At 42.2% G+C, this 24,265-nt stretch overlaps 1 protein-coding gene across 5 annotated transcripts in view; it reads left to right on the top strand.

The window, feature by feature from the left end:
* Positions 1-24,265, top strand: part of MET (MET proto-oncogene, receptor tyrosine kinase) — a 139,572-nt gene that overhangs the window by 25,409 nt on the left and 89,898 nt on the right. For 4 of the 5 annotated variants that reach the window (XM_070755471.1, XM_070755470.1, XM_070755468.1 and 1 more), the window contains exon 2: positions 12,325-13,542. The exons of the other annotated variant lie outside the window; for it this stretch is intronic. In XM_070755471.1, the coding sequence (XP_070611572.1) occupies positions 12,340-13,542 (1,203 nt within the window). In that variant the 5' untranslated portion in view covers positions 12,325-12,339. The remainder of the gene's footprint in view (positions 1-12,324; positions 13,543-24,265) is intronic. 5 annotated transcript variants of the gene reach the window in all.

Here is a 24,265-nt window from a genome sequence, read left to right as displayed (position 1 = left end):
ATGCTGCAGCATGATTCTACAGTTGTTGAAATTCATTTTTTCTTATTAATCTACACAGTGCCCCATAATGATTAAAGTGAAAACAGAATTTTAGAAATGTCTGTAAATTTATTAAAAAGAAAAAAAACCCTGAAATATCACATTGGCATAAGTATTCAGACTCTTCACTCAGTACTTTGTTGAAGCACCTTTGGCAGCAATTATAGCCTTGAGTCTTTGGTATGACGTGACAAGCTTTGCATACCTGGATTGGGGGGTTTTATGCCACATACTTCCTTGCAAATCCTCTCAAGCTCTGTCAGGTTGGATAGTGACTGTCAGTGGGCAGCCATTTTCAGGTCCTTCCATAGATGTTCAGTAGGGTTCTAGTCAGGGCTCTGGCTGGCAACATTCACAGTGTTGTCTCTAAGACACTCCTGTGTTGTCTTGGCTGTGTACTTAGAATAGTTGTTGGAAAGTAAATCTTTGGCCCACTCTGAGCTCCTGAGCACTGTGGAACAGGTTTTTGTTGAGGATATCCCTGTACTTTGCACCATTCAGCTTTCCCTCAACCCTGGCCAGTTCCCTAGTCTCCGCTGCTGAAAAACACGCCCACAGCATGATGCTGCCATCACCATGATTCACTGTTGGGATGATATTGGGCATGTGATGGTTTCATCCAGATATAACATTTAGAATTGAGGCCAATCTTGGTTTCATTAGACCAGAAAATCTTCTCCCTCATAGTCTGATAGTCCTTCAGATGCTTTTTTGCAGACTCCAAGTGGGCTTTTATGTGTTTTTCACTGAGGGGAGGCTTCTGTCTAGCCATTCTACCATAAAACCCAGATCAATGGATGACTATCATGATGGTTGTCCTTCTGGAACTCTGTCCCATCTCACATGGGATCTCTGTATGACCATCGGGTTCTGGGTTACTTCTCTTACTAAGTGCTCTTCTCCAAATGCTCAGTTTGACTGTTCCAAATCTTGGAACAGTCCTGGTTGTGCCAAACTTCTTCCATTTGAGAATTAGGAGACCTGTGCTCTTCAGTGCAGGGGAAATTTTATTGTAACTTTCTCCAGATCTGTGCCTTGAAATAATCCTGTCTTTGACTGTACAGGCAGTTCCTTTGACTTCATTGGCTTTTGCTCTGCTACACTTCACTTCACTAAAAATTCACTTCATTTGTCAGCTGTGAGGCCTTCTATAGAGAGGTTTGTGCTTTTCCAAAACATGTCCAATCAATTTAATTTACCACAGGTATATTCCAACCAAGGTGTAGAAATATGTCAGCAATGATCAAGGGAAACGGGAGCATTTGAGGTAAATTTCAGATGTTGTTTGCAAAGGTTCTGAATGCTTATGCCAATGTAATATTTCAATTTTTTATTTTAAATAAATGTACATATATTTCTAAAATTTTGTATTCATTTTGTCATTATGGGGCATTGAGTACACAGTAATGCGGGGGGAAAGAATTTTAACAACTGTAGAATCAGGCTGCAGCATTATAAAATTGACAAAAGTGAAGGGAGTCTGAATACTTTCTGAATGCACTGCATATACTTTTGCTAATTATTAAGAGAAAATTGACTTCATTCTCTGTATTGGAATATCTTGCCTCTAACTTGTCCTAAAAATAGATTTACAAGAATTCTGTTAGTATCTGATAACAAATAGCAGAACATGTTTCCTCCCTACCTCATCTGATATAGAGGTTATTGAATCTTCAGCAAACATGCAGGTGCCTGTCCATTCATGAAAAGAATGTGACTTAATTCTGCCTTAATTAATCTTCACTTTTAAAAAGAAATATGATAAAATATAATAAAATGCTGAAACTGTAAATCATGTCTGGAGAAAATTAGAAGCTATCTGGTAACTCTTGAAAATACTTCAAGTGCATGGCAGAGCAAGTGAAACTTTTTTCTTTGAATCATTAAAACACTGCATCTTCCTAGCAAAACATTGCAACATTGTAGCACTTTGTAGAAAAGTGCTATTTTGCACTTACATGCATTGAGAAGTTCTTCTTTAATGTACTTAACCTTGTATTTTAATATCTATAATTTCAAAGTGAATACATACTTCAGATGCAAGCCTGAAATATACCAAACATCAAAATTTGCAATGATAAAAAGTATTCATTAAGATATCAGATTTCCTTTTAATTATTTGCTGAAAATAGTGTTAGAACAAACAGATGACTTTTAAGATATTTTTTAGCTTTATAAGAGAGGAAGAGGGAGAATTTCTAAAATTAAGTACGCTTTCCTAAGTAATTAAGAGGTTGAAGTATTCCTGGAGTAATTTCATGAAAACCTTAAAAAAATTTGTAATTGGGATACAGGTTCAGTGTAGTAGTAGAGATAACTTAGCCATGCACTTAATGTGATGTATCTGAGACATGCGGTTAAGATAGGTGATGTAGAAATTTGAGGAATAACCTAATCAATAAAAAGCTCTATGGAGTCTCGATTTCTCCTAGTATGTTTTTGTCTCAATAGATGTAGCTCCAATTTTCTCCACCTCTGTCTATGTTACAACATGTGCACATCTGCATAATTTCATCTATGTTTTGTGAGTAGAAAATTATGTTTTGTTTTTTTATGTTGTAATTTTTAAAAAAACTGTCTGTTAAGTGCGAATAGAACCTGTTAGATCAGTGATGGCAAACTTTTTTGGTTTGCATGCCAAAAGGGTGTGTTTACATGTGCTAGCTTGCGTGCATGTGCCCAAACCCATTCCCTCCTCCCATGCATGCCCACATCCCTGGGCTGCCCCTGAGAATGTGCATAATCCTCCCCATCCCTATGCATGTAGGGACAGTGAAAAAATCACCCAATGGGCAAACCAGAGGTTCAGAAAAACTGACTTATGGGTTGCCCTTTGTGCTGTTTTTCACACTCCAGAGGCTTCAAGAAGCTTCCCTGAAGCCTCTGGTGTGCGAAAAACAGCACAAAGGGCAAACTGGGAGTCCATTTTTTTGAACTTCTGGTTGCCTGTTGGGCCCTTTTTCGCACTCTGGAGGGTGAAACGGCCTTTCCCAAGACTGAAAATCAGCTGGCTGGCACACACATGCTGGAGCTAACATAGGGCAATGCCTTGCATGTCCTCTGATATGGCTCCGCATGCCATAGATTTGCCATCAGTATGCTAGATCATGGAAATCTAAATATATAATCCATGTGTGGAATATACAACCAGAGAAGGGAGGTAGCATGATCAACTGAAGGTGCAATTGAACTGTCTGCAACAGAAGGGGTTTTATTTCAGGTAACAAAATGTTTTGGTTCACTGTTATATGGAGCAAAAGAAAAACAATTGAATATCAGGAAAAGGGAGGATTCTGCCTTCAAAGAATCACAAGATGAAGGGGGAAACATACTTATTTGTTCTGTAGTGGTTTTTTTGTTTTTGGATAAGTTTGCAAAACAAGAAAAGACTGCTAACTTCTTTCTTCTTAAAATAGGTAAAATAGGTTTCTTCCATGGTAGTTGTTCCAACTCTGCCTGTTTTACAGATCTTCAGTTCTAAATTATAAGAAAGTCTCTCACCAATCTTAAGTGGGTGAAATGAAAACAGCGCCAATTCTGTAAACTAGTATTCTAAATATAAAACTATTCCATGTAATAAGTTTAAAAATGTGAGTGGACATTAATCACTTTATGATTTTAAGAGAGATGGGTATAGAGACAGGAACACAGAGTGAAAGAGATGCAAATGATGTGAATTTTACGCAGAGTAAATCCATAATTGTGACTAATTGAGGATGACAATGGAAAGCAAAACAGTGTGCTCTGCATCAAAATAAGTATTAATTAAAAAGTCTAATCAAATCTTTACTTTTGTTTCATTGACTTATTTTACAAGAATTTCTGTCAAGACTATGAATACCACTTTGGGTGAATTTGTTTTGCTGCGTTAATGTTCATATGTTTCTGTTGTATTACTTCATTTATTATTCAGAGAGAATAAAACCAATGATTTATGCATTGGCACTTATTTATTTACTTACTTACTTACTTACTTACTTACTTACTTACTTACTTACTTACTTACTTACTTATTGGATTTATATTCCGCCCTTCTCTGAGGACTCAGGGTGACTTACAACATATGGCAGAAATAACAGTACAATAGAAGTATGCTAAATCCAGTAAATTAAACTAACTAAATCTAATATAAAATCCCCAGTTACATTAAAACCAATCATTCCCACTAAAATAATGCACTTACATAACATTTGTCGGCCAGGGTGCTGCAGTCTAATAGCCCCATGCATGGTGGCATAGATGGTTCAGACTCTTGCGGAAGGTGAGGAGGGTGGGGACAATACAAATCTCTTGGGGGATCTGATTCCAGAGGGTTAGAGCCCCCACAGAGGAGGCTCTTCCCCTAGGCCCTGCCAAGTGACATTATCTAGTTGATAGGACCTGGAGAAGGCTGACTCTATGGGACCTAACCGGTCACTGGGATTCATGTGGCAGGAGGTTCACCCACAAGTAATCTGGTCCAATGCCATGTAGAGCTTTATAGGTCATAGCCGAAACTTTGAATTGCATTTGGAAACCAATCGGCAGCATGGAGAAACATGGGCATGCTTAGGAAGGCCCATGACCACTCATGCATCTGCATTTTGCACGATTTGCAGTTTCCGAACACTCTTCAAAGGTAGCCCCAAGTAGAGAGCATTGCAGTAGTCAAACCTAGAGGTGATAAGGGCATGAGTAGCAGTGAGTGGAAATTCCCTGTCCAAAACAGATTGCAACTGGTGGACCAGGCGAACCTGGGGAAATGCTCCCCTTGCCACAGCTGAAAGATAATGTTCCAAAGTCAGCTATAGATCGAGGAGGACACCCAAGTTGGGGACCCTCTCTGAGGGGATCAAAAGTTCCCCCCCCCAGAGTGATGGATGGATAGATGGATGTGTCCTTGGGAGGCAGAACCCATAGCCACTCAATCTTGTAGGGGTTGAATCTGAGCCTGTTAGCACCCATCCAGACCCTAACAGCCTCCAGACACCAGCACATTACTTCCACTGTTTCACTGAGTGGTAACTACTGATGGTAACTCACCCTGTGCCCTATCACAAATCACAAAGAGGTTAACATTACAATAATTATGCATCATGACGTAATCACTCGCAAACATCATATAGTTATATCATCTACATAATGATACCTAATTAACGTTGCAACATTATGATGCTGTAGAATGGAGAAGGATTCAAAGAGAGGCAGAGACCATTGCAGGGGCGAAAAAAGCCTTTTATCACAAGAGAATCAATCCCAACTTATTTTTCTCTGCCAGCTTTCTTATAGGAATGTTATCTCTATGCAACTTTTGCTATGTACATGAGAAGTCTTACATGATGTGGTAATTCATATACAATGAATACAGTACAGCATTCATAATGTTACAAATACAAGGGCAAACTCTAAGCACACTCCTGTTACATTTTGCTACAAGCTAGAATTTCCGACTAGATTTTCCCAGGCCTTCCAGGCCTGCCCAGAACTCTGTGATTGTAAAGCCTAGGGTTCAAAGCCCATGCCAACTTATGCTAACCGCATAATGTAAACTGAACATTCATGTGTGGCTTTGTATCACATCTGGGCTTGCCCAACCACATGACTTTAGACCTACACAAGGAATACTACATGATGCCATCATGAAGCATATGTTGTCATTTGTCCTCTTCCCTCCCCTCCCCAGCAAACATTAAATACATTCACACAATAAAATGTGACTGTATATTTCTTTCCCTCTGTAGTGTCTATTTTCTTTTTTTCTTTTTCTTTTTTTTTGCTTTTGGTGCTAAATATTGCTATGTGTGTCTTTTTGTAGGAGGGGGGAAGACAAAGAATAAAAGCTTTAGTGAAGATTTCATAAAGCCCAACTCAGCTCAAACTACTATAATGATACGCAATCTATTGTCTGGTTTTCTTTTCCCTGCATTCTTGAGTGAATTCCTTTTTCTAGGCCTCCTTTCAATATTTTCAGAATATTTAACTTCCTTATCTGAAACCTTCAACCTTAACTCAACAGTATTTCTTTACCTCTTCAGCAAAGGTTAGCTAGGATTCCTTCTGCGCAGTCTTTTGAAACGAAATAGTGTTATTGTTCTGCTTTTTCCCCATAGAACATCAATGAACATTTTTGAAGACTTATTATATTAGTAATAATAAAGACCTGTTGTGCCATTTTAGTCCAGCACCATTACTATCATAAGGGGGGGGGGGAGAAATCAAGACTAGCACAGGCTGAAAAGCTCACTTTATTCTTAGAGAATTAAAGCAATGCATAAGGTAACAAAGGAAAAATATTATCTACAGCAGGGGCCTCCAAGCTTGGCAACTTTGAGACTTGTGGACTTCAACTCCCAGAATTCTTGAATCCATCTTAAAGTTGCGAAGGTTGGAGAGCCCTGATCTACTATAGCCCTGATCTTACTACTGTATAGGTTAACATAAAATAAGTTTTAAAAAATTAAAATATTTTATTCAAAATAGAAGATTAATTATTGCTTTTGTATGCATGTGATTAAAACTGTACTACAATACCTCGTCTTACGAACCCCTCGTCATACAAACTTTTCGAGATACGAATCCAGGGTTTAAGATTTTTTTGCCTCTTCTTCCAAACTATTTTCACCTTACGAACCCGCTGCTGCCGCTGGAATGCCCCACCTCTGGACCTTCCGTTGCTTCGGTTGGCAAAAGGTGTGAATTTTGGGCTTGCACGCATTAATCGCTTTTCCATTGATTCCTATGGAAAACATTGTTTCGTCTTGCAAACTTTTCACCTTACGAACCTTGTCCTGGAACCAATTAAGTTCATAAGACAAGGTATCACTGTAACTGATTTTGATCTGGTTAAATAATTTACCCTTTGTTTATGGAAAGTTACTATAAGCTGAATAGTATTGATTAATGGGACCTGTGTGTAAATATTGGTGAACAGTTAAACATGAATCAACTTGGTTTTCATTTTTTTATTTACTTTTATGTTGCAAATATTTCATATGTTTTATATTTCAGGAAAACAAAGGGTTATGCCTTCTGGAAAAGCTTTTTTGTTAATTTCACTCAGGTTGCATTGATATATGTCATTTACTAATAGCATTAAAAGCAACATGTTTTATTTAATTTATAGCCTGACTATAAAACACAGTTCTGGTTTCTGGAAATACTTATCTGTTAGGTGATTAAGAAAGCATGTTTTCAAGATTTAAGCAAGATTTACTTGAGATGCTTTAACAATGCACATTTCTTCTGTATGATTTTAGACACAAATCTTAACTATGTAATTGTAAAGGAGAAAGATAAGGATGTGGCCAAATTTCATTTCCATGAAATTCCATGCAGGATTTAAATCCTATCTCTACTGTAGTTTTCAAGAATGTGGTGCTATATTTTTCAGACTATAAGATGCACCCTTTTCCCTCCTAAAAGAGGGTGAAACTCTGGGTGTGTCTTATATACCGAATGTAGCCCCACCCAGCCTTTCAAACGGAGCTTTAAAAGGCTGGAAACAGCCTATGAAACAGAGCTTTGCAGGGCTGAAAAAAATGGCCTCTCAAGTGGAACTTTGCAAGGCTGAAAACAACCTCTCAAATGGAGCTTTACACAGCTGAAAAAAAACAGCCTTTCAAATGGAGCTTTGTAAAATTAATATTTATTTATTTGTTTATCTATCTATCTATCTATCTATCTATCTATCTATCTATCTATCTATCTATCTATCTATCTATCTATCTATTAGATTTGTATGCCGCCCCTCTCTGTAGACTATACCTGTTCCAAGCTGTTTGCTAAGGATGCTAGACAGATTTTTCTTATTTTCTTCCCCCAAAACTAAGATTTGTCTTATACAGTGGTACCTTGTCATACAAACCCCTCATCATACAAACTTTTCGAGATACGAACCCGAGTTTTGGAATTTATTTGCCTCTTCTTATGAGCTTTTTTGGTCTTACGAACCCGCTGCTGCCACTGGGATGCCCTACCTCCGGACTTCCGTTGCAAGTGAAGCGCCCGTTTTTGCGATCCTGGGATTCCCCTGAGGCTCCCCTCCATGGGAAACCCCACCTCCTGACTTCTGCATTTTTGCGATGCTGTAGGGAAATCCCAGGAAGGGAATCCCAGGATTGCAAAAACGGGTGCTCCGCTGGCAACAGAAGTCCAGAGGTGGGGTTTCCCAGCGAGGGAAGCCTCAGTAAAATCGCACCATTGCAAAAACACAGAAGTCCGGAAGTGGGGTCAAGGACTTCCGTGTTTTTGCAATGGTGCGATTTCGCTGAGGCTTCCTTTGCTGGGAAACCCCACCTCTGGACTTCCATTACCTACAGCATCGCAAAAATGCGGAAGTCCAGAGGTGGAGTTTCCCATGGAGGGGAGCTTCAGGGGAATCCCACCAGTGCAAAAACGGGAGCTTTGGCTTGAAAAGGGGGTAAATTTGGGGCTTGCATGCATCAATCGGTTTTCCATTGATTCTTATGGGAAACATTGTTTCGTCTTATGAACTTTTCACATTATGAACCTCCTCCCGGAACCAATTAAGTTAGTAAGACAAGGTATCACTGTATTCCGATGCATCTTATAGTCCAAAAAGTATGATAGTTATTTTATATTTGAAATTTACAGTGATCTGAATACCTTTAAGATATCTTGTAAATGTTTTTTTTTAAGTAATTGAATTGTGAGATGCAGAAAATGGTTGGTCAGCAGGAAATAATGTTAACTGATAAAATGAGAATTTACAGTAAGGAATATTAGGTCATATAAGTATCACTTACATTCTAACACCAGTTGCATTACTTATTTTTTGCACCTCCAACATGGTACATCATTGCTGACTATGCTTGTGGAAGCTAGCCAGAACCCATTTATACATTAGGATGAATGTGCTGACATCATGCTCCCTAGAACAGATTTGCTGGCTATTGCATTCTTTTAGTGGTCTTTTTGTTGTCAGGCCACAAATTTTGTCATTCTCTTTTGAGTTCAATATAGTAACTTTTATGTTGAATCCAAACTGGAGACGTATCTACACAAACAACATTTGTATTGTTTAGCTTGTTAAATTAAATACCAAATAGAAATATGCTTCATTCTATGAAGAAAACTATTCATATTGAGGTTATCTCAAATACTTTTCTAAATTGAAAGTCAAATGTTGTGCTTCTGAAAATTTTAAAGTACTTTCCAAAGACTGATAAAAATTATTTTAATCAGTGATGGATATATACAAAGATGGCCATGTTAGAAGAAATTTAATGTAGCTAGTAAAATGGCTACATTCAAAAAACCCGCAATAGCTATGTTGTGTTGACAGTTGAGCTTCTAGTAAAACTGCTACAAAATGTCTCACTGATGATCACCTAATCCTGTTATTCTTGGCTTTATACCTAATCCTGCAGTATTGAATTTACAAAATTTCTGCTGTGCAAATTCCACTAAGTCTGTAAAATAGGAATTGTATAAATATATGAATTCATGGTATGAAGAATTGAGAAGGGATTCTCAAATGATGAAGCCTCCAGAACAATAATTTGTTTCAATTCTTCCATGCATTCAACTGTTAGATTGTGCTTGATAGGGTTCTTGTTGGCTCCTCTCTTCTCCTCCCCTCTTCTCCTCCCCTCCCCTCCAGCAGTAGCTCCTACCACAGCATACCTTACTCAGGATATCCAAGCTGGTGGTATCTTTTCTCTCTCTTTTTCTTTCTGGGCTGCTTCCTCAGGCGGTGGGCCTTGTGGCTGGTTCAGTGCAAACCTTTCATTATAAGATGCCATGGTAAGAGAAAGAGATCAGATTGCCTGGAATGGATTTACAGGTTCAGTATCATCCTAGCACCCATATGAAATCTAGAAAGGGTCATCTTTTGAAAAAGGCAAATGTGATACGAGACCAGAACATTTTAGGGTGCTACTTTAGGAGCCATTGCTGTGAATACAAAGGATATCAAAAGAAAGGAACAGCCACTTTAGTATCAGCAGCTCATTGAAAGCTGCCAACATCCAAGAATAGTGAAGCTAACTACAATTCCTTTCTTTCCATCTCAGGGGAATCCCACCAGCATGAAAATGGGCGCTTTAGTTGGCAAAAGGGTTGAATTTTGGGCTTGCACGCATTAATTGCTTTTCCACTGATTCCTATGGGAAAAATTGTTTTGTCTTACGAACTTTTCACCTTAAGAACCTTGTCCTGGAACCAATTAAGTTCATAAGACAAGGTAGTACTGTGTATCAAATATTTTTTGGATATTTTCTCCCTTTTTATCAAAATCAGAAATATTTATTCATTTTAAGAACTGTCTGGATCCAAATAAATAGCTCTGCAAATTGAAACTGTCCCATTACTGCTCTTTGCAGAAATTTTTGAAATAGCTAGTAATTGAGAATAGAAAATTCTAGTAAACGTTTAGGTGAATTTTGAGATAAATAGATAAATATCATGCTGGGAAACATACAGTTTATATGCAAGCTACTTTAAGAAAATTAAAGCATGAAAAGAATATTACCTTAGAAATAAAGTTGTTGAAACTTGTTTTCATATTTCTATACTACCAAAGATGCTTTTAAAGGTGCTTTTGTGAACAATTGGTAACAATGGTATTCATCTTTTTGTACCAATAACAATACTATTTATTCATAACTAAATAATACTTTGCACAAAATCCTGTAAACAGCATATGGTTGTCCTTTTAGGAGGCATAATTGTTTCCATCTAAAGAAACTAAATTTAGATTAGCAACTGTGTCTAAGTATCAATAGAACAATGTTTTGGTTTAACTTGTAGTATAATGTGGAAAGCTGATGAAAATCCCACTGCTTCAACCACAATTCATTTATTATTCCTGTCAGAGGTTTAAAATATTGCCCTATTCAGGAGTTTTTTAATTTTGAAAACCACATCAAAATGAATAAAAAGGAAGAAATGTGCTAGATTTGACTCTTCTTCAGCTTATTGGACAGTTCAAATTTATTTTCTGCCTGACTGTATAGCTAAATGCTTATCGTATAAAGTGACTTATTGCTGTAAGCATTTTAAAAACGAACTATCACATTACTCAGGAAATAGAGTAACAATATTCCTGAATATACTTAAAATGTCATAGGATTAGAATCAAATCAATACAATATCTAATACAATATGTTTAAAAGAGTCTGGCAGTGTTTAGTGATTAATATATTCTGTTATTAAACTTAAATGTATTAATTTATAGAGCTGTTAAGTAAATGTAAAATTAATGAAGTTTTTGAATAAAACAAATATAAATTAATTATATGCTTATATATTCATAAAATAAATGCTAATTGTATTATTAATACTGGTTTGTTTAAAGTTGAAATAGAACTCATTTAGGAAAATATTATTTTATTAGTTGTTCTGAATTTCTGAATATTTCAGTAAAAAGTCTCTTGGTTTCTTTCCTAATAAGTTTGAATCTGAAATAAGAAATGCTGGCCTTGTGAAGATGACAGTGTCCCAGTTATAACATAATGCTAAGTAAAAGAAGAGATTCCAAGTTCTGTTATATAAATCTTTTCAAAGTATATTGTAATGTATTGGAAAATGTAAAAAGCCTTTATTTTTTAAGAATTAAATCAGTCATGCATTTTCTCAGACTTGCATAGTTGCTTTCATAAGCTGCTTGTAGCTGGCTCCCCATGTGGCTATAAAGTAGTTGTATACTGCTTTCATGATTTGAAGAGAAGTGCTTTATGTTATCTCAAGTACGTGATGAAGCACTTTTTAGAAAGTTTTGCATACCCTATTAATTGCTATTGCTGGCAGGAAGAGCTCAGACAGAAGTAACGTATTAATTTCTCTAGCAAGCCTATATAGTTGATCTTGACTTCAGCTCATTATGATTTTCAAAAACAGTGAAAATTGGTAAGCAATTTTAAGCAATATTTAAAATTATAGCAGGAATAACTGGAATGTTGATATATTCTTTCAGAATGAATTGTTGGTTTTTTTGCCCTAGCCCTAGTTAATTCTACATCTTGGAAAACACATATTTTTGTAGAAGCAATAGTCTTACATAGAGATTCCTGAGCAGATCATTTATATTATAAAAAGATAAAACAATTATTTGAGAACCTCCTGTGCTTTTACTTTCCCTAAATCCATTTCTTTCAGTCTTGTGTCATTTTAGTCTTCTTTCAGTTTAGGCCTGAGGACAGTATTTGATTATGCATTATGTAAGTTGCTCTAGAAGCTTTTTACACTGAATTTATGGTATAAATGCTTTGAATAAATAATATAGCTTAGACGATTCTGTTGATAAGTCATATGATAATAAATCTTTCTTAAAATGTCTTTTGACAGGATAGATCTGCAGTTATGAACCTTTTTGCTACTTCTCCCTTTGGGATTATATTATTCCTGTCTACTTTGGTACAGAAGAGCAATGGCAAATGTAAAGAAGCAGGTTCAAAGAGAGAGATGAATTTGAGTATCCAGTACCAACTTCCATATTTCATTGCGGAAACCCCCATACAAAATATTATTCCCTACAAACAGCACCTGTATGTGGGTGCAGTCAATAAAATCTATGTCTTAAATGAAACTCTTCACAACGTCTATGAATACAATACTGGACCTGTTCTGGAGAATCCAGGTTGTGCTCCATGTGATGAATGTAAGCCTAAAGGAAATCAATCTGATATTTGGAAAGATAACATTAACATGGCTCTACTCTTTGAAACATACTACGATCATCATCTTATCAGCTGCGGTAGTGTGGCCAAAGGAACCTGTCAGCGCCATGTCATTGATCCTAATAATCCTGCTGACATTGGAAGTACAGTACACTGCATGTATTCCAAACTGATTGATGAGGAATCAGATGAGTGTCCTGACTGTGTTGTAAGCCCCTTAGGAACCAAAATTCTGGTGGCAGAAAAAGAAAGATTTGTATATTTCTATGTTGGCAATACTGTAAGTAATTCATCCCAGCAGGACCATTTGCTTCATTCAATATCGGTTCGAAGATTAAAAGAAACTCTGGATGGATTTGAGTTCCTCACGGCTTACTCTTACATTGATATTCTTCCAGAATTCAGGAATTCATATCCCATCAAGTATGTTCATGCATTTGAAAAGGACCATTTTGTGTACTTCCTTACTGTGCAAAGAGAATCTGTTGACTCCCAAGCTTTTCATACAAGGATTGTACGGTTTTGCTCTTTTGATTCTGAGTTGAATTCATATGTGGAAATGCCCCTTGAATGTATTTACACTGAAAAACGTAAGAAGAGATCAGCTAAGAGGTCAAATGAAGTATTTAATATTTTACAGGCTGCATATATTGGTAAGCCCGGTGCAACCTTAGCTCAACAAATGGGCCTTAATACGAATGATGATATTTTATTTGGTGCTTTTGCTCAAAGCAAACCGGACTCTTCAACCCCAACTCCTAAATCTGCTGTCTGTGCAGTTTCTATCAAAACCATAAATGAATTCTTTGGCAAGATTGTAGACAAACAAAACATGAAATGTCTGCAGCATTTCCATAAGAAGAACAACAAATACTGTCTAAACAAGGTAAGTAAGTATTGTATTATAGGATATTAATTATCTAACACTGTCTAATTTCCACTGAATTTTCCAGTATTGAATATGTGACTGTGCTGATTTTAATAATGAGTAGTAGCTATTATCTTGAACGATATTTTGGCTTTGATTCAGGATGTCTTAAGGTACTTCAGTTTCACTATTAATGCTAGTTACTGCCAATTGTGATTTATCTTCACATAAAATAGTTGTTATAAGTGTTGGATATAAAAGTAATTGGAAGATGCATTCAGAAATTAGAGCGTGCATTAGAGATATTATATTATATTAGGAACCAGTCAATATAAATTGTAAGCATACAAGCAACAAAGTTACAGTAATAGTACAGCCATTTGTGAGAGGAAATTGGTGATGGGAACGATGAGAAGATTAATAGTAATGCAGCCTTAGTAAATGGTTTGAAACTGTTGAGGGAATTATTTGTTCAGCAGAGTGATGCTATTCAGAAAAAAACTGTTCTTGTTTCTAATTGTCTTAGTATATAGTGTTCTATAGCGTCGTTTGGAGAGTAGGAGTTGAAACTATTTATGTCCAGAATGCGAGGTGTCAACAAACATTTTCATGCCCCTCTTTTTGACCTATGCAGTATACAGGTCCTCAATGGAAGAGACGTTGGTAGCAATATTTAATTATTAAGAGATCTATCCTATTTCCAATAACTCTGGAACAATGCAATTGTGTATAATTTTCATGGTCATGGATCCAGAAGACAATACTTTACCATTGGGAAAATAGCCTGATTTTCAGTGACTTTCTGAATATCATATGTGGGGAAGCTGCACAGATGTTTTTATTTATTTATTTATTTATTTATTAGATTTGTATGCAGCCCCTCTCCGTAGAATCTGATGTTATGATAGATGGCATTGTTTAATCAAATTAATGTAAATGTACCTGCTGTGCCCAATATTATAAGATGGACAAAACCTGTCCTGTGTCAAATAGAAAAAAAATTATGCTATGGGGTAGATAACTAGCAGCTTGATTTCATACCCAAAAGCCAACTGATAACCAGTGCAGTGGACAGAGCAGTGGTATCATACGGCTGAATAAAAAGGGAACAATATTCAAGGATTTTGTCATATTGCCAATTTTAATTTTATTTTCATAGGAATAAAAGTCCCAAAGAGTTTAGGGGGAAGAGAAAAGTGGCCTTAGAATAGTTTCATTAAAATTAAAAGATGGTTGGCAAACAAATTTGGAAGGTCTTATTTCTCTGTGCATTGAGGTGTTGCCATTTTAATGATGTGGAAACTGATATACAATAAATCTGGGGAGATATTCAATTTTAGTCATTTTCAGCATGACTTATTCAAGGATGGGGGTTCTTTCAGTTTGATTCAGCATAGTCTTCTTAAAGTAGAAACAATTGGGTAATAGGATTTCTACTTTTAGAATGAGACTACGTCTTGCTTCCCTCCCTCAGAAAAGCAAGAACTGCTCAGTTTTTCATAAGTTTTATTTGTTACCTCGACATGCTGGATGTGGAAATGCAGATAAAGGAAAGAGAAAAAATATAGGAGAGTGTAGTGAAGAGCCCCCTAAAATCAAATTAAAAGACACTGTGAAATAAATGTACTGTGATATTTATTTATTAAGATGATAGATGAAAGAAATTGAGTTATGCTTATTTTATAATGGGAAGAAGTAATTGCAGCCTTCCATCAGGAAACCAAAGGAGCTTTATTGATCTTTTGTCCTTTGGGTATAGCAACATTTAATAAAATAAAGACAAAATAACACAAACAGATTTTACAGTATAGGCTCTTCTCATCTTCTGATAGCAGGTTTTCTGATGATATGTCTAGACAGTTTATCTCACTTATTTTAAACAGATTCTCATGTTTAAAATCTTACGCATTGCAAATTCATAAAATACAGGGTTGGAAGGTTATCTTACATTTTTCTTCCAGTTCAATTCCAGTTACTTTCTGGAATATATAACGCTGCCTACTGACTTCTTTAACTCTGAAATTATGCTACATGACATCAAATTTTAATAGACATAGGACACAAGTAAACAAAGTTTCTTCTCATCTTATTTTTCTGTAGAGGAAATAGCAGTTCAATAGAGTATCTAGAGGGAAGTAGCTTAAAGATCAATATTTTTAAAACCTCCCAGTATAGTTTAGACACCAGTTTGTTCAACACAAAGTGAAAAGTAAGATTTATAGCAGGGATCTCAAACTGAAGGTCCATGGGCCGGATACAGCCCTCGATGTAGTCACATCCAGCCCACCCAGCTGGCCTGGAAACAGTAAGAGTCTGGCCCACATCACTTCAGCCCAGCCTGAACTATCCTGGCGGGCACTCATGTGTGCAGGATATGATGGGTACATGCATGCAGAAACCCAGCCATGCCATCCTGGCTTGTGTGTGCACAGGTGGTGGGCGCACACCCATACAGACCAGCCCATGCCATCTTGGCAAATGCATGTGAGTACAACAGATGGTCGCCCACATATGTGCTAGGACGGGGTAGGCCAGGTCTGTTCGCGCATGCGCCTGCCTCCTTTGCACAAACATGCTTTCTAGGATGGCATGGGCCTGGCTGAAGTGACATATGCATGCTGGGCTGGGATGGACAGGACTGAAGCGATCCTGGTTGGCCTCTTACCATTTCCAGGATGCCAGCCCCTACTACCCCTATCAGGTGTGTGCATGTGTGCAAGTCTGGTAGCAGAAGGGTAAATGCCGTGCTCTCCCCTGCTTCCCTTTCTTCACCAGTAGCTGCTTGTGAAACACCCCTCTCGTGTACCTGCCATTGCAGTCGGGTGCACATGGGGAACACACTCCATGTGCAGGCCAAGGGAAAGACTCGAGACAAGAATATGACTAGTGGTGACCTGCTCTCCAACCGCAAGCCAAAACAGACAGTGGGCCAGAGTAAGCACATCCAATGGTCCGCATCACATTCCTTCCCTACTACTACTTGGGCAGCCAACTCGGTGTTGTGCTGGCAGCGAGCTCTGGAGCTATAATGTGCATCAGCTGAGGGGCCAGCAGGCTGCGTCTATAGATGGAAACCATCTCCCCCCCTCTACACAAAGATGGAAACCATCTCCCCCCCCCTACACAAAGGGCAGCAAGCACACAGTGGTTGATGGGTTTTTGACTGTAGCTGCCTGACCTCCTGCCTCACCTTACCTCATTCTGTGGGACAAGCCTCTCGCCCAGTGCCCCACCTATCGGAGACCTCTGGATTATCATGCTTAATGATTGTAAACTTCATAGAATCACTTATGGTGAAATAAGTGGCATATGCATTTAATAAATAAATGTGAGTTCAAATTACAGTTATTGATAAGAGAGGACTTGTAACCACATTTGAATGACTCTGAACAACACCAATGCCTCACCATTGGCCATGTTTTTTAATGATCACATTTTTCTCACTTTATGCTGTGGTCTTGGATTTAATTTACTCCATCCTATTTCCCCCACTTTTCATTCAGTCATGTCAAATTCTTAGGAAACTGCCAGGCCCTGCAGTTTTCAACAGTATTTGCCATTGACTTCTTCCTAAAGTTGAGAGAAAGTAAGTGACCCAAGGTTACTTAGCTGGCTTTGTGTCTAATGCAGGACTAAAATTCACAGTCTCCTGGTTTAGCCTTAGACTATAGCAAATTGCCTCTCATTCTGGCCTTATACTAGAATATTTCATATAAGAATATGAAAGATATTTTGTGTAAATTAGGACAGTTTTAATTCTTATTTAATCACACTGTCTTTATTTTTCAAACATAGCTAATCCTTTTAAATCATGAATATTGTCTACATTTAACTAAGAAATAATTAACAGCCATACAGACTTTGCTATAGAAACAATGCATCACAATCACCTGTTGAAATACTTTTTGCTTTTTTCTGCTTTTGTATGATATATTATTTGAACTTTGACAATTTATATAATTAATAGGGTTAGTCACAGCTGGTTTCTGGGATGATAAGCATACCCAGTGATTGAAAGATTAAATTGATTTATACATCTACAACTAATGAATGGGATCCTCTGTGCCATAAATTTATAGCTTAATCGAGCCATTTATAATTTCCTGTTTTGTGCTCTGCCAGTGGAGAACGTGGCATATCAAAACCTGGGAAGGAAATCAATTACATCAGGGCCCCCAAAACTTGGCAACTTTAAGACTTGTGGACATAGTTCCCTCTAAGCTGAGCAGTGAGCAATCGCTCACTTAGAAATCATCATCAACTCAGAGTTTTCCAAACCTGCCCAGAAGCCGAGAGGGAAAGAGTGAGAGGGAAGGAGAGAGAGAGGAAGAGAGGAAGAGAGACAAACAGATAGAAAAAAGAGAGGAAGGAAAAGAGAAAGAAAAAGAATGGGAGTAAGGAAGAGAGAAAGAAAATCAAAATCTAGTTTGAAACTAGCTCAACTATTTAAGTGGCACTTTGATATTGATAGAGTTGCCCTATTATGAGCTCACTGTTATAGACACACAGTACAATATTTTATTTTGAAATTCTCTGAGGCAAAACAGGGTGGGTTTTTTATTTGTTTGTTTGTTTGTTTGTTTGTTTGTTTGTTTGTTTGTTTGTTTGTTTGTTTGTTTGTTCGTTCATTCTTTCTGTGCCGCCCAGTCCCGAAGGGACTGCCACTCAGACACTATACTTTTCCGCCCACCCCCCCAAAAAATTAGAGGGAACACTGCTTGTGGACTTCAACTTCCAGAAATGGCTGGAGAATTTGGGAAGTTGAAGTGCACAAGTTGTCAAGTTTGAAGACCTGTGCATTACATCTTCAGCATTCATTGAATGCAGGACATGTTCTGCTCTAAAATTATGATCATTCCTATTTGATTATGCTATATTGCTGGAGAGACGGAGTAACGACACGGACACCAGAGCTGGATTTAAAATTGGGTCATTTTTATTAACATAAATTTGCATAATTTATTCAAATATTTTTGCATAAATTAGCATAAACAACTATGACCCGGAACTGGACCTGCAGGGTCAAACAAATACTTCCGGGGCGGAAATGACGTATGCCAGCAAACATTCCTGGGCAACTCATGGGCGTATCTCGATGCAAGGTCCAGGTGAGGGCCAGGCCGTCACCTGTGACCTTTTCTGCCATGCTGTGCATGAGGGGGGTCCCACCGGCTAACCCGAATCGGGGAATTAAAGGTGTAGGACCCAAAGACAGGTTCCCCCCAGCTGCTCAGGCAGAAACTCCCTCCATGAGCTTGCGGAGAACCTGTCAATCATCCCCAAAGATGCCCAAGGGAGAACGCGCGGTTGCTAAACCACCCAATTTTCCGCCCCTAACCTGCCTACCCAAATGACCAAAGGTAAGCCAATTAACCTAATTAATGCAAGCACCCCCTAACCGCACAGCCATCACCCCAGTGTGGAATGGGCGAAAAAACAGCCCAGCTAAGAGGCAGAACTGCAAAAAATTCCCATTCGGCCCCCTAAGGGCGACCCCGAAGCACACTGCAAAATAGTGGAGGGCGGGCGGGTGTCTGCTCGGTAGATCGGTCCGGGCGAAAAGGAAGAGCCTCGGGCCTGCTCGCCCTTATATAGGGCAAGCAGGCCCCGCCCGGACCAATCAGGGCCTCAGCCAATCAGGCCCTGCTCTCCCGAGCGAAGTCTCGCATCGCGAGACTTCGCCCGGGATCCAAAATGGCGGCCGCCATGAGGGACCGTGTCTCCCGGTCCCTCCAGCAAAGCCTGCCTGCCGGGTAAGTCCGGCGCTGCCCTTGCTGGAGAGACGGAGTAACGACACGGACACCAGAGCTGGATTTAAAATTGGGTCATTTTTATTAACATAAATTTGCATAATTTATTCAAATATTTTTGCATAAATTAGCATAAACAACTATGACCCGGAACTGGACCTGCAGGGTCAAACAAATACTTCCGGGGCGGAAATGACGTATGCCAGCAAACATTCCTGGGCAACTCATGGGCGTATCTCGATGCAAGGTCCAGGTGAGGGCCAGGCCGTCACCTGTGACCTTTTCTGCCATGCTGTGCATGAGGGGGGTCCCACCGGCTAACCCGAATCGGGGAATTAAAGGTGTAGGACCCAAAGACAGGTTCCCCCCAGCTGCTCAGGCAGAAACTCCCTCCATGAGCTTGCGGAGAACCTGTCAATCATCCCCAAAGATGCCCAAGGGAGAACGCGCGGTTGCTAAACCACCCAATTTTCCGCCCCTAACCTGCCACAGGAGCGGGGGTCAGATCTCTATCTTGGCCCCCCGACTCCCCCCTCTAGCTGCGCCAGCTCACGCAGAGACCGCTGCAGGTCCTGTAAGAAGATGGCGTTCCCCTGGTCAGACAGGTGAACGCCATCATTACGGTAGAGCCATGGCTTATCTATTGATATAAGGGGATGAGGTATTACCACTCCACCCAATTCTCTAACCGTTTTCCCCATAGCCCTATTCACCCGTCTCCTAGCCCGGTGAATGGCCCTAAGGGAAGAGGCATCCCTCCACACAATCCTAGGTAATATGTCTGACCACACCACCTGCGTGGTGGGCCAGACCTCACGAAGCCTTCGCAGGTCTTCGCGTGCCTGGATGAGCAGCGCCAGGCCTCCCAGCATGCACAGGTCATTGCCACCTAAGTGCAATACCAGCCACCTGGGTGCGGCCACAGGACGCTGCCCACCCAGACCCCTTTGGGCGCGACTCCAGGAGCCGCCCCCCATATTGCCGGGCGCAGCCACAGAATGCTGACCGCCCAGCAACGCCGGTAGGAGACCCTCCAACCGCATACCTCTCCGGCCCATCCAGGTAACGTTGACCCTCTGCCCCAGGGACAGGTGGGTCCCGATGGCGCTCCTGGCTGCCGCGCGGCCGGCCCAGAAAATCATGCTGTGGCCACACAGCAGCGCCGTCGGTTTCGTGTTAGCCTGGGGACCTGCAAGAGGACAGAGACACAGAGAGGTTACCTAGCCTAAGCCCTGCCTGGGATCCTCAGCGGGCCTAACATAACCCAAATATGCCGCTGACCGCCAGCGGCCGATCTCCCGAATCCGATGGGCCGGGAAACCAGAAAGTGCCGCACTAGTGGCGGCGCCGATACGGAACGAATGCGTTCCATAACCGGCGGGATCCATGCCCACCTGGGCCATCGCCCTAGATACTAAAGCCCAGAATTGGAAACGGGTCAGAGGGGTACCGTCACAATGCCTAAACAGGTACCCCTGACCTGACCCCCTCATACCACAATAAAGCCGTAGGGCGGCCACCGGACACACCGACTGGTCGGTGGCCGCACTAAGTTGTAAGGCAACCCCTCTGTGCAGCTGATCCGTTTTAGACCTTCTCACTACAAGGGACACCCCCCCTTGTCTAAAGGTCAGATCAGCAAACTGGAAGGCCCGGAGCGAAGTGTCAGCCTGAGACGAAGCCATGGCCTCGCTGACCCGAAGGGCCCCAAAGAACATGACACAAGCCGCTGCCCTGAAAAGACGGGCCTCGTACAATGAGGAACACAGACTGCCAAAAACCACGTTGATTGATGACAGCTGCTCCACCGTCAGGGGCTGACGAGTGTCACCTGGGGCCCCCGCTTGCTCCCTAAGCCAGCCCTCCAGCATCTTCCGGATGCGAAAGTCACCCGAAAGATCCGCAAACCCCCCCGCCTTGGACAGAAAGGCGAGGCCGGCTAACCGGGACCGGATCGTCCTAACTGACAGGCCACGCTGCCTAAGTTGGACGCAAAACTCGGCCAAATGCTCTACAGGGACAGGCCAACTAAGCTGGTAACCCCTGCCCTGCCTGAACTCCCCAAACTCCTTACCTGCACGCTGGTATGCCCTGAGGGTGCCGGGCGCTACAGACAAGGAGATTGCCCGGGATGCCTCGCCTCTCCACCACTCTGAATCCCTCCCAGACTCCAGAGGTGGCTGGGGAACGCTTCTGGCAGTTCTCGGGCCCACGGGGCCAGGGTCCGAAACCTGGACAACTGACCACGGGACAAGGCATCAGCAACCCCGTTATCTAACCCGGGGACATGCTTAGCCAAAAACAATGCGTTTAGAGACAAGGACCTGTGCACAAGATGGCGGACAAGCCGCATGACCCTGTCGCTCTTCGAGGACAGGGCATTCACTACATGGACAACCGCTAGGTTGTCACACCAAAAGTGCACAGTCTTGTCCCTAAACTGCTCCCCCCAAAGCTCTAAGGCCACTACTAAGGGGAAGAGCTCCAGGAACGTAAGGTCCTTAACCAACGAAGAGGCACTCCATTCCGGAGGCCATGCCGACCAGCACCACTGGTCACCTAACACTACCCCAAAACCACAAGTCCCCGCGGCGTCAGAGCAGAGCTGCAACTCAGCTTCCAACAGAAGCTCGTGCCTCCAGAAAGACAACCCGTTAAATCTATCCAAAAAATCCCGCCACACGCCGAGGTCAGCCCTGACCCCGGCGCAAAGGCGGGTACGATGATGGGGCAAACGGAGCCCCTTCATCGCATCATACAACCTCCTGGAAAAAGCCCTTCCAGGAACAACTACCCGACAGGCAAAATTAAGAATGCCTGCCAGTTCCTGAAGCTGCCGTAGGGTCACCTTCCGGCAGCCCAGAACCTCATCAAGCTTCCGCTTAATCTTTACCAACTTCTCTAGGGGCAATCTGGAAGATTGCTCCTCTGAGTCCAATTCAATACCCAGAAAGGTAATCCTGGTGGCGGGGCCTTCGGTCTTCTCAGAGGCTAAAGGCACCCCTAATTGAGCACAAAGGGCTTCGAAGTCCCGCATCAAAGCAAAACATTGCTCCGAATGCGCAGGCCCCGCCAAAAGGAAATCATCAAGGTAGTGAACGACCGTACCCAGGCCACTTTGCCTCCTGAGCGCCCACTCCAAGAAGGTGCTAAAACTCTCAAAAAGAGAGCACGAGACAGAGCACCCCATGGGTAAAGCTCTGTCCACGTAATAGCCCCCCTCGAAATGAAAGCCCAACAGCTCAAAGTCGTCTGGGTGTATGGGGAGGAGCCGGAATGCCGACTTAATGTCGCATTTACCCATAAGGGCTCCCACCCCACACTTCCTAACCATAGTCACGGCTGTATCAAAGGATGCATACCGGACTGAACACAACTCGTCAGGAATGAAATCATTCACTGACTCCCCTTTCGGAAAAGACAAATGGTGAATCAACCTAAATTCACCACTCGCCTTTTTGGGGACCACACCTAAGGGAGAGACACGAAGATTCGGGAAGGGCGGCTCCGAAAAGGGGCCCAGGACCCTGCCTTCGGCAACCTCCTTCCCAATCTTCTCCCTAACAATGTCTTCATGACCAACAACCGACCTAAGGTTGTCAGACATGAAGGCCTTCCTAACACCCTGATAAGGGATCCTAAATCCCTCTGCAAAGCCTAGCAAGAGAGCGGCCGCTCTCGAGCGAGGGTGGTAGTCGCCCAACCAACCCTCAAGCACCCCTAAATTAATTGGGCTGGGCCCCTTTTCCCCCAGCAGGTGGGGGAGGCTTTGGGGGACCCGAGCCTTTCTTTTCAATCCCCTTCTTGGGGCGGGGGCACACGGCTGCGGAATGGTTTCCCCCACAACTTCCGCAGGCGTGACGAAACCTGCAAATGGGGCGAAAACACGCCCCCTTTGCAGCGAACTCGTGACATGTTAAAGAGGCACCCTTACTAACGGCACCCGCCACGGCCTTGGCCGGCGCGGGCGTCGCAGGCTCCTCCTCCATAAAGTGACCGCTATCGGTCCTATCACAGCCCTCCTTCCCTGACATATGAGTGGCCTGGAACCACAGGTCCGGAACCACCATATCCCAAGGCAAGTAGGGGTCATGGGCAATACGCATACGGAAGCCCTTGTCGTAGTGCCTCCATATGGTCCCCCCATACTCAAAATGGGCCCTCGCTATCAGGTCGATGTACTTCAGCAAGGCAGCGGCCCTCCCCGGCTGCCTCTGAATGACCACCGACGCAAAGGTCAGAAATGCATACAGCCACGAGCTGAAGCATTTCGTGACCTTTGTCTTTTTCACTTTCTCCCCAGGGACAACCTCCTTATCTTGTTTAGGGACCTCCCTGTTCAAGATGGAGAACAAATCAACGTACTCCCCCCGCCAGATTGCCTCCTTAACTGACGGGTGCAGATGGTACCCTAAAGGTGTGGCGGGCAACCCACAAGGGATGGCCCCAGGCTTGATGCTGGCGAACGGGTCCCACACCGTGGTGGCCCCCGAGCCCAGCACCCCAAGCCCCGGTGGATACATGAATGGGACCGGTGGCATAATGGCCGGTGGAGGAGGAATCCAACCCCCCACCCCCGCCCCCGGTGGGACAGGCACCCCCAGCGCCCCCACTGGCGGAGCTGGCGGGGACCAAACCTGACCACAGGTGCCTGCAGCAGCCCCCGTGAAACTGTTGCCACCCCCCATAGCTGGCGGGATGAACCCGGGACCCTGGATGGGCAGCAGCGGAGATGTGCCTGCATGTGGTGCAACCTCACCTGCCCCGTAAGGGGTAGAAGCCATCCATGGTGGGCCCATCCTGGTTGGGCCCTGGAAAGATGACCATTGCCCAGGCTGGGCCATCTGTCCAGCATGGCCCGTCTGCCCGGTGCTGCCCGCCTGTCCGGTTCCCGCCATCTGCACTTCGTGGGCCACTTGCCCAGCTGGGGCCGACTCCTCTTCGGGGTCTGCGCCCCAAGCTGCGGTGGCAGCCGAGGAAAGCCCCTCCGG

Source organism: Erythrolamprus reginae, chromosome 6, assembly GCF_031021105.1.
Source record: "Erythrolamprus reginae isolate rEryReg1 chromosome 6, rEryReg1.hap1, whole genome shotgun sequence".
NCBI classification, from domain to species: domain Eukaryota; kingdom Metazoa; phylum Chordata; class Lepidosauria; order Squamata; family Dipsadidae; genus Erythrolamprus; species Erythrolamprus reginae.
This window is presented reverse-complemented; position numbering and strand designations above follow the sequence as displayed.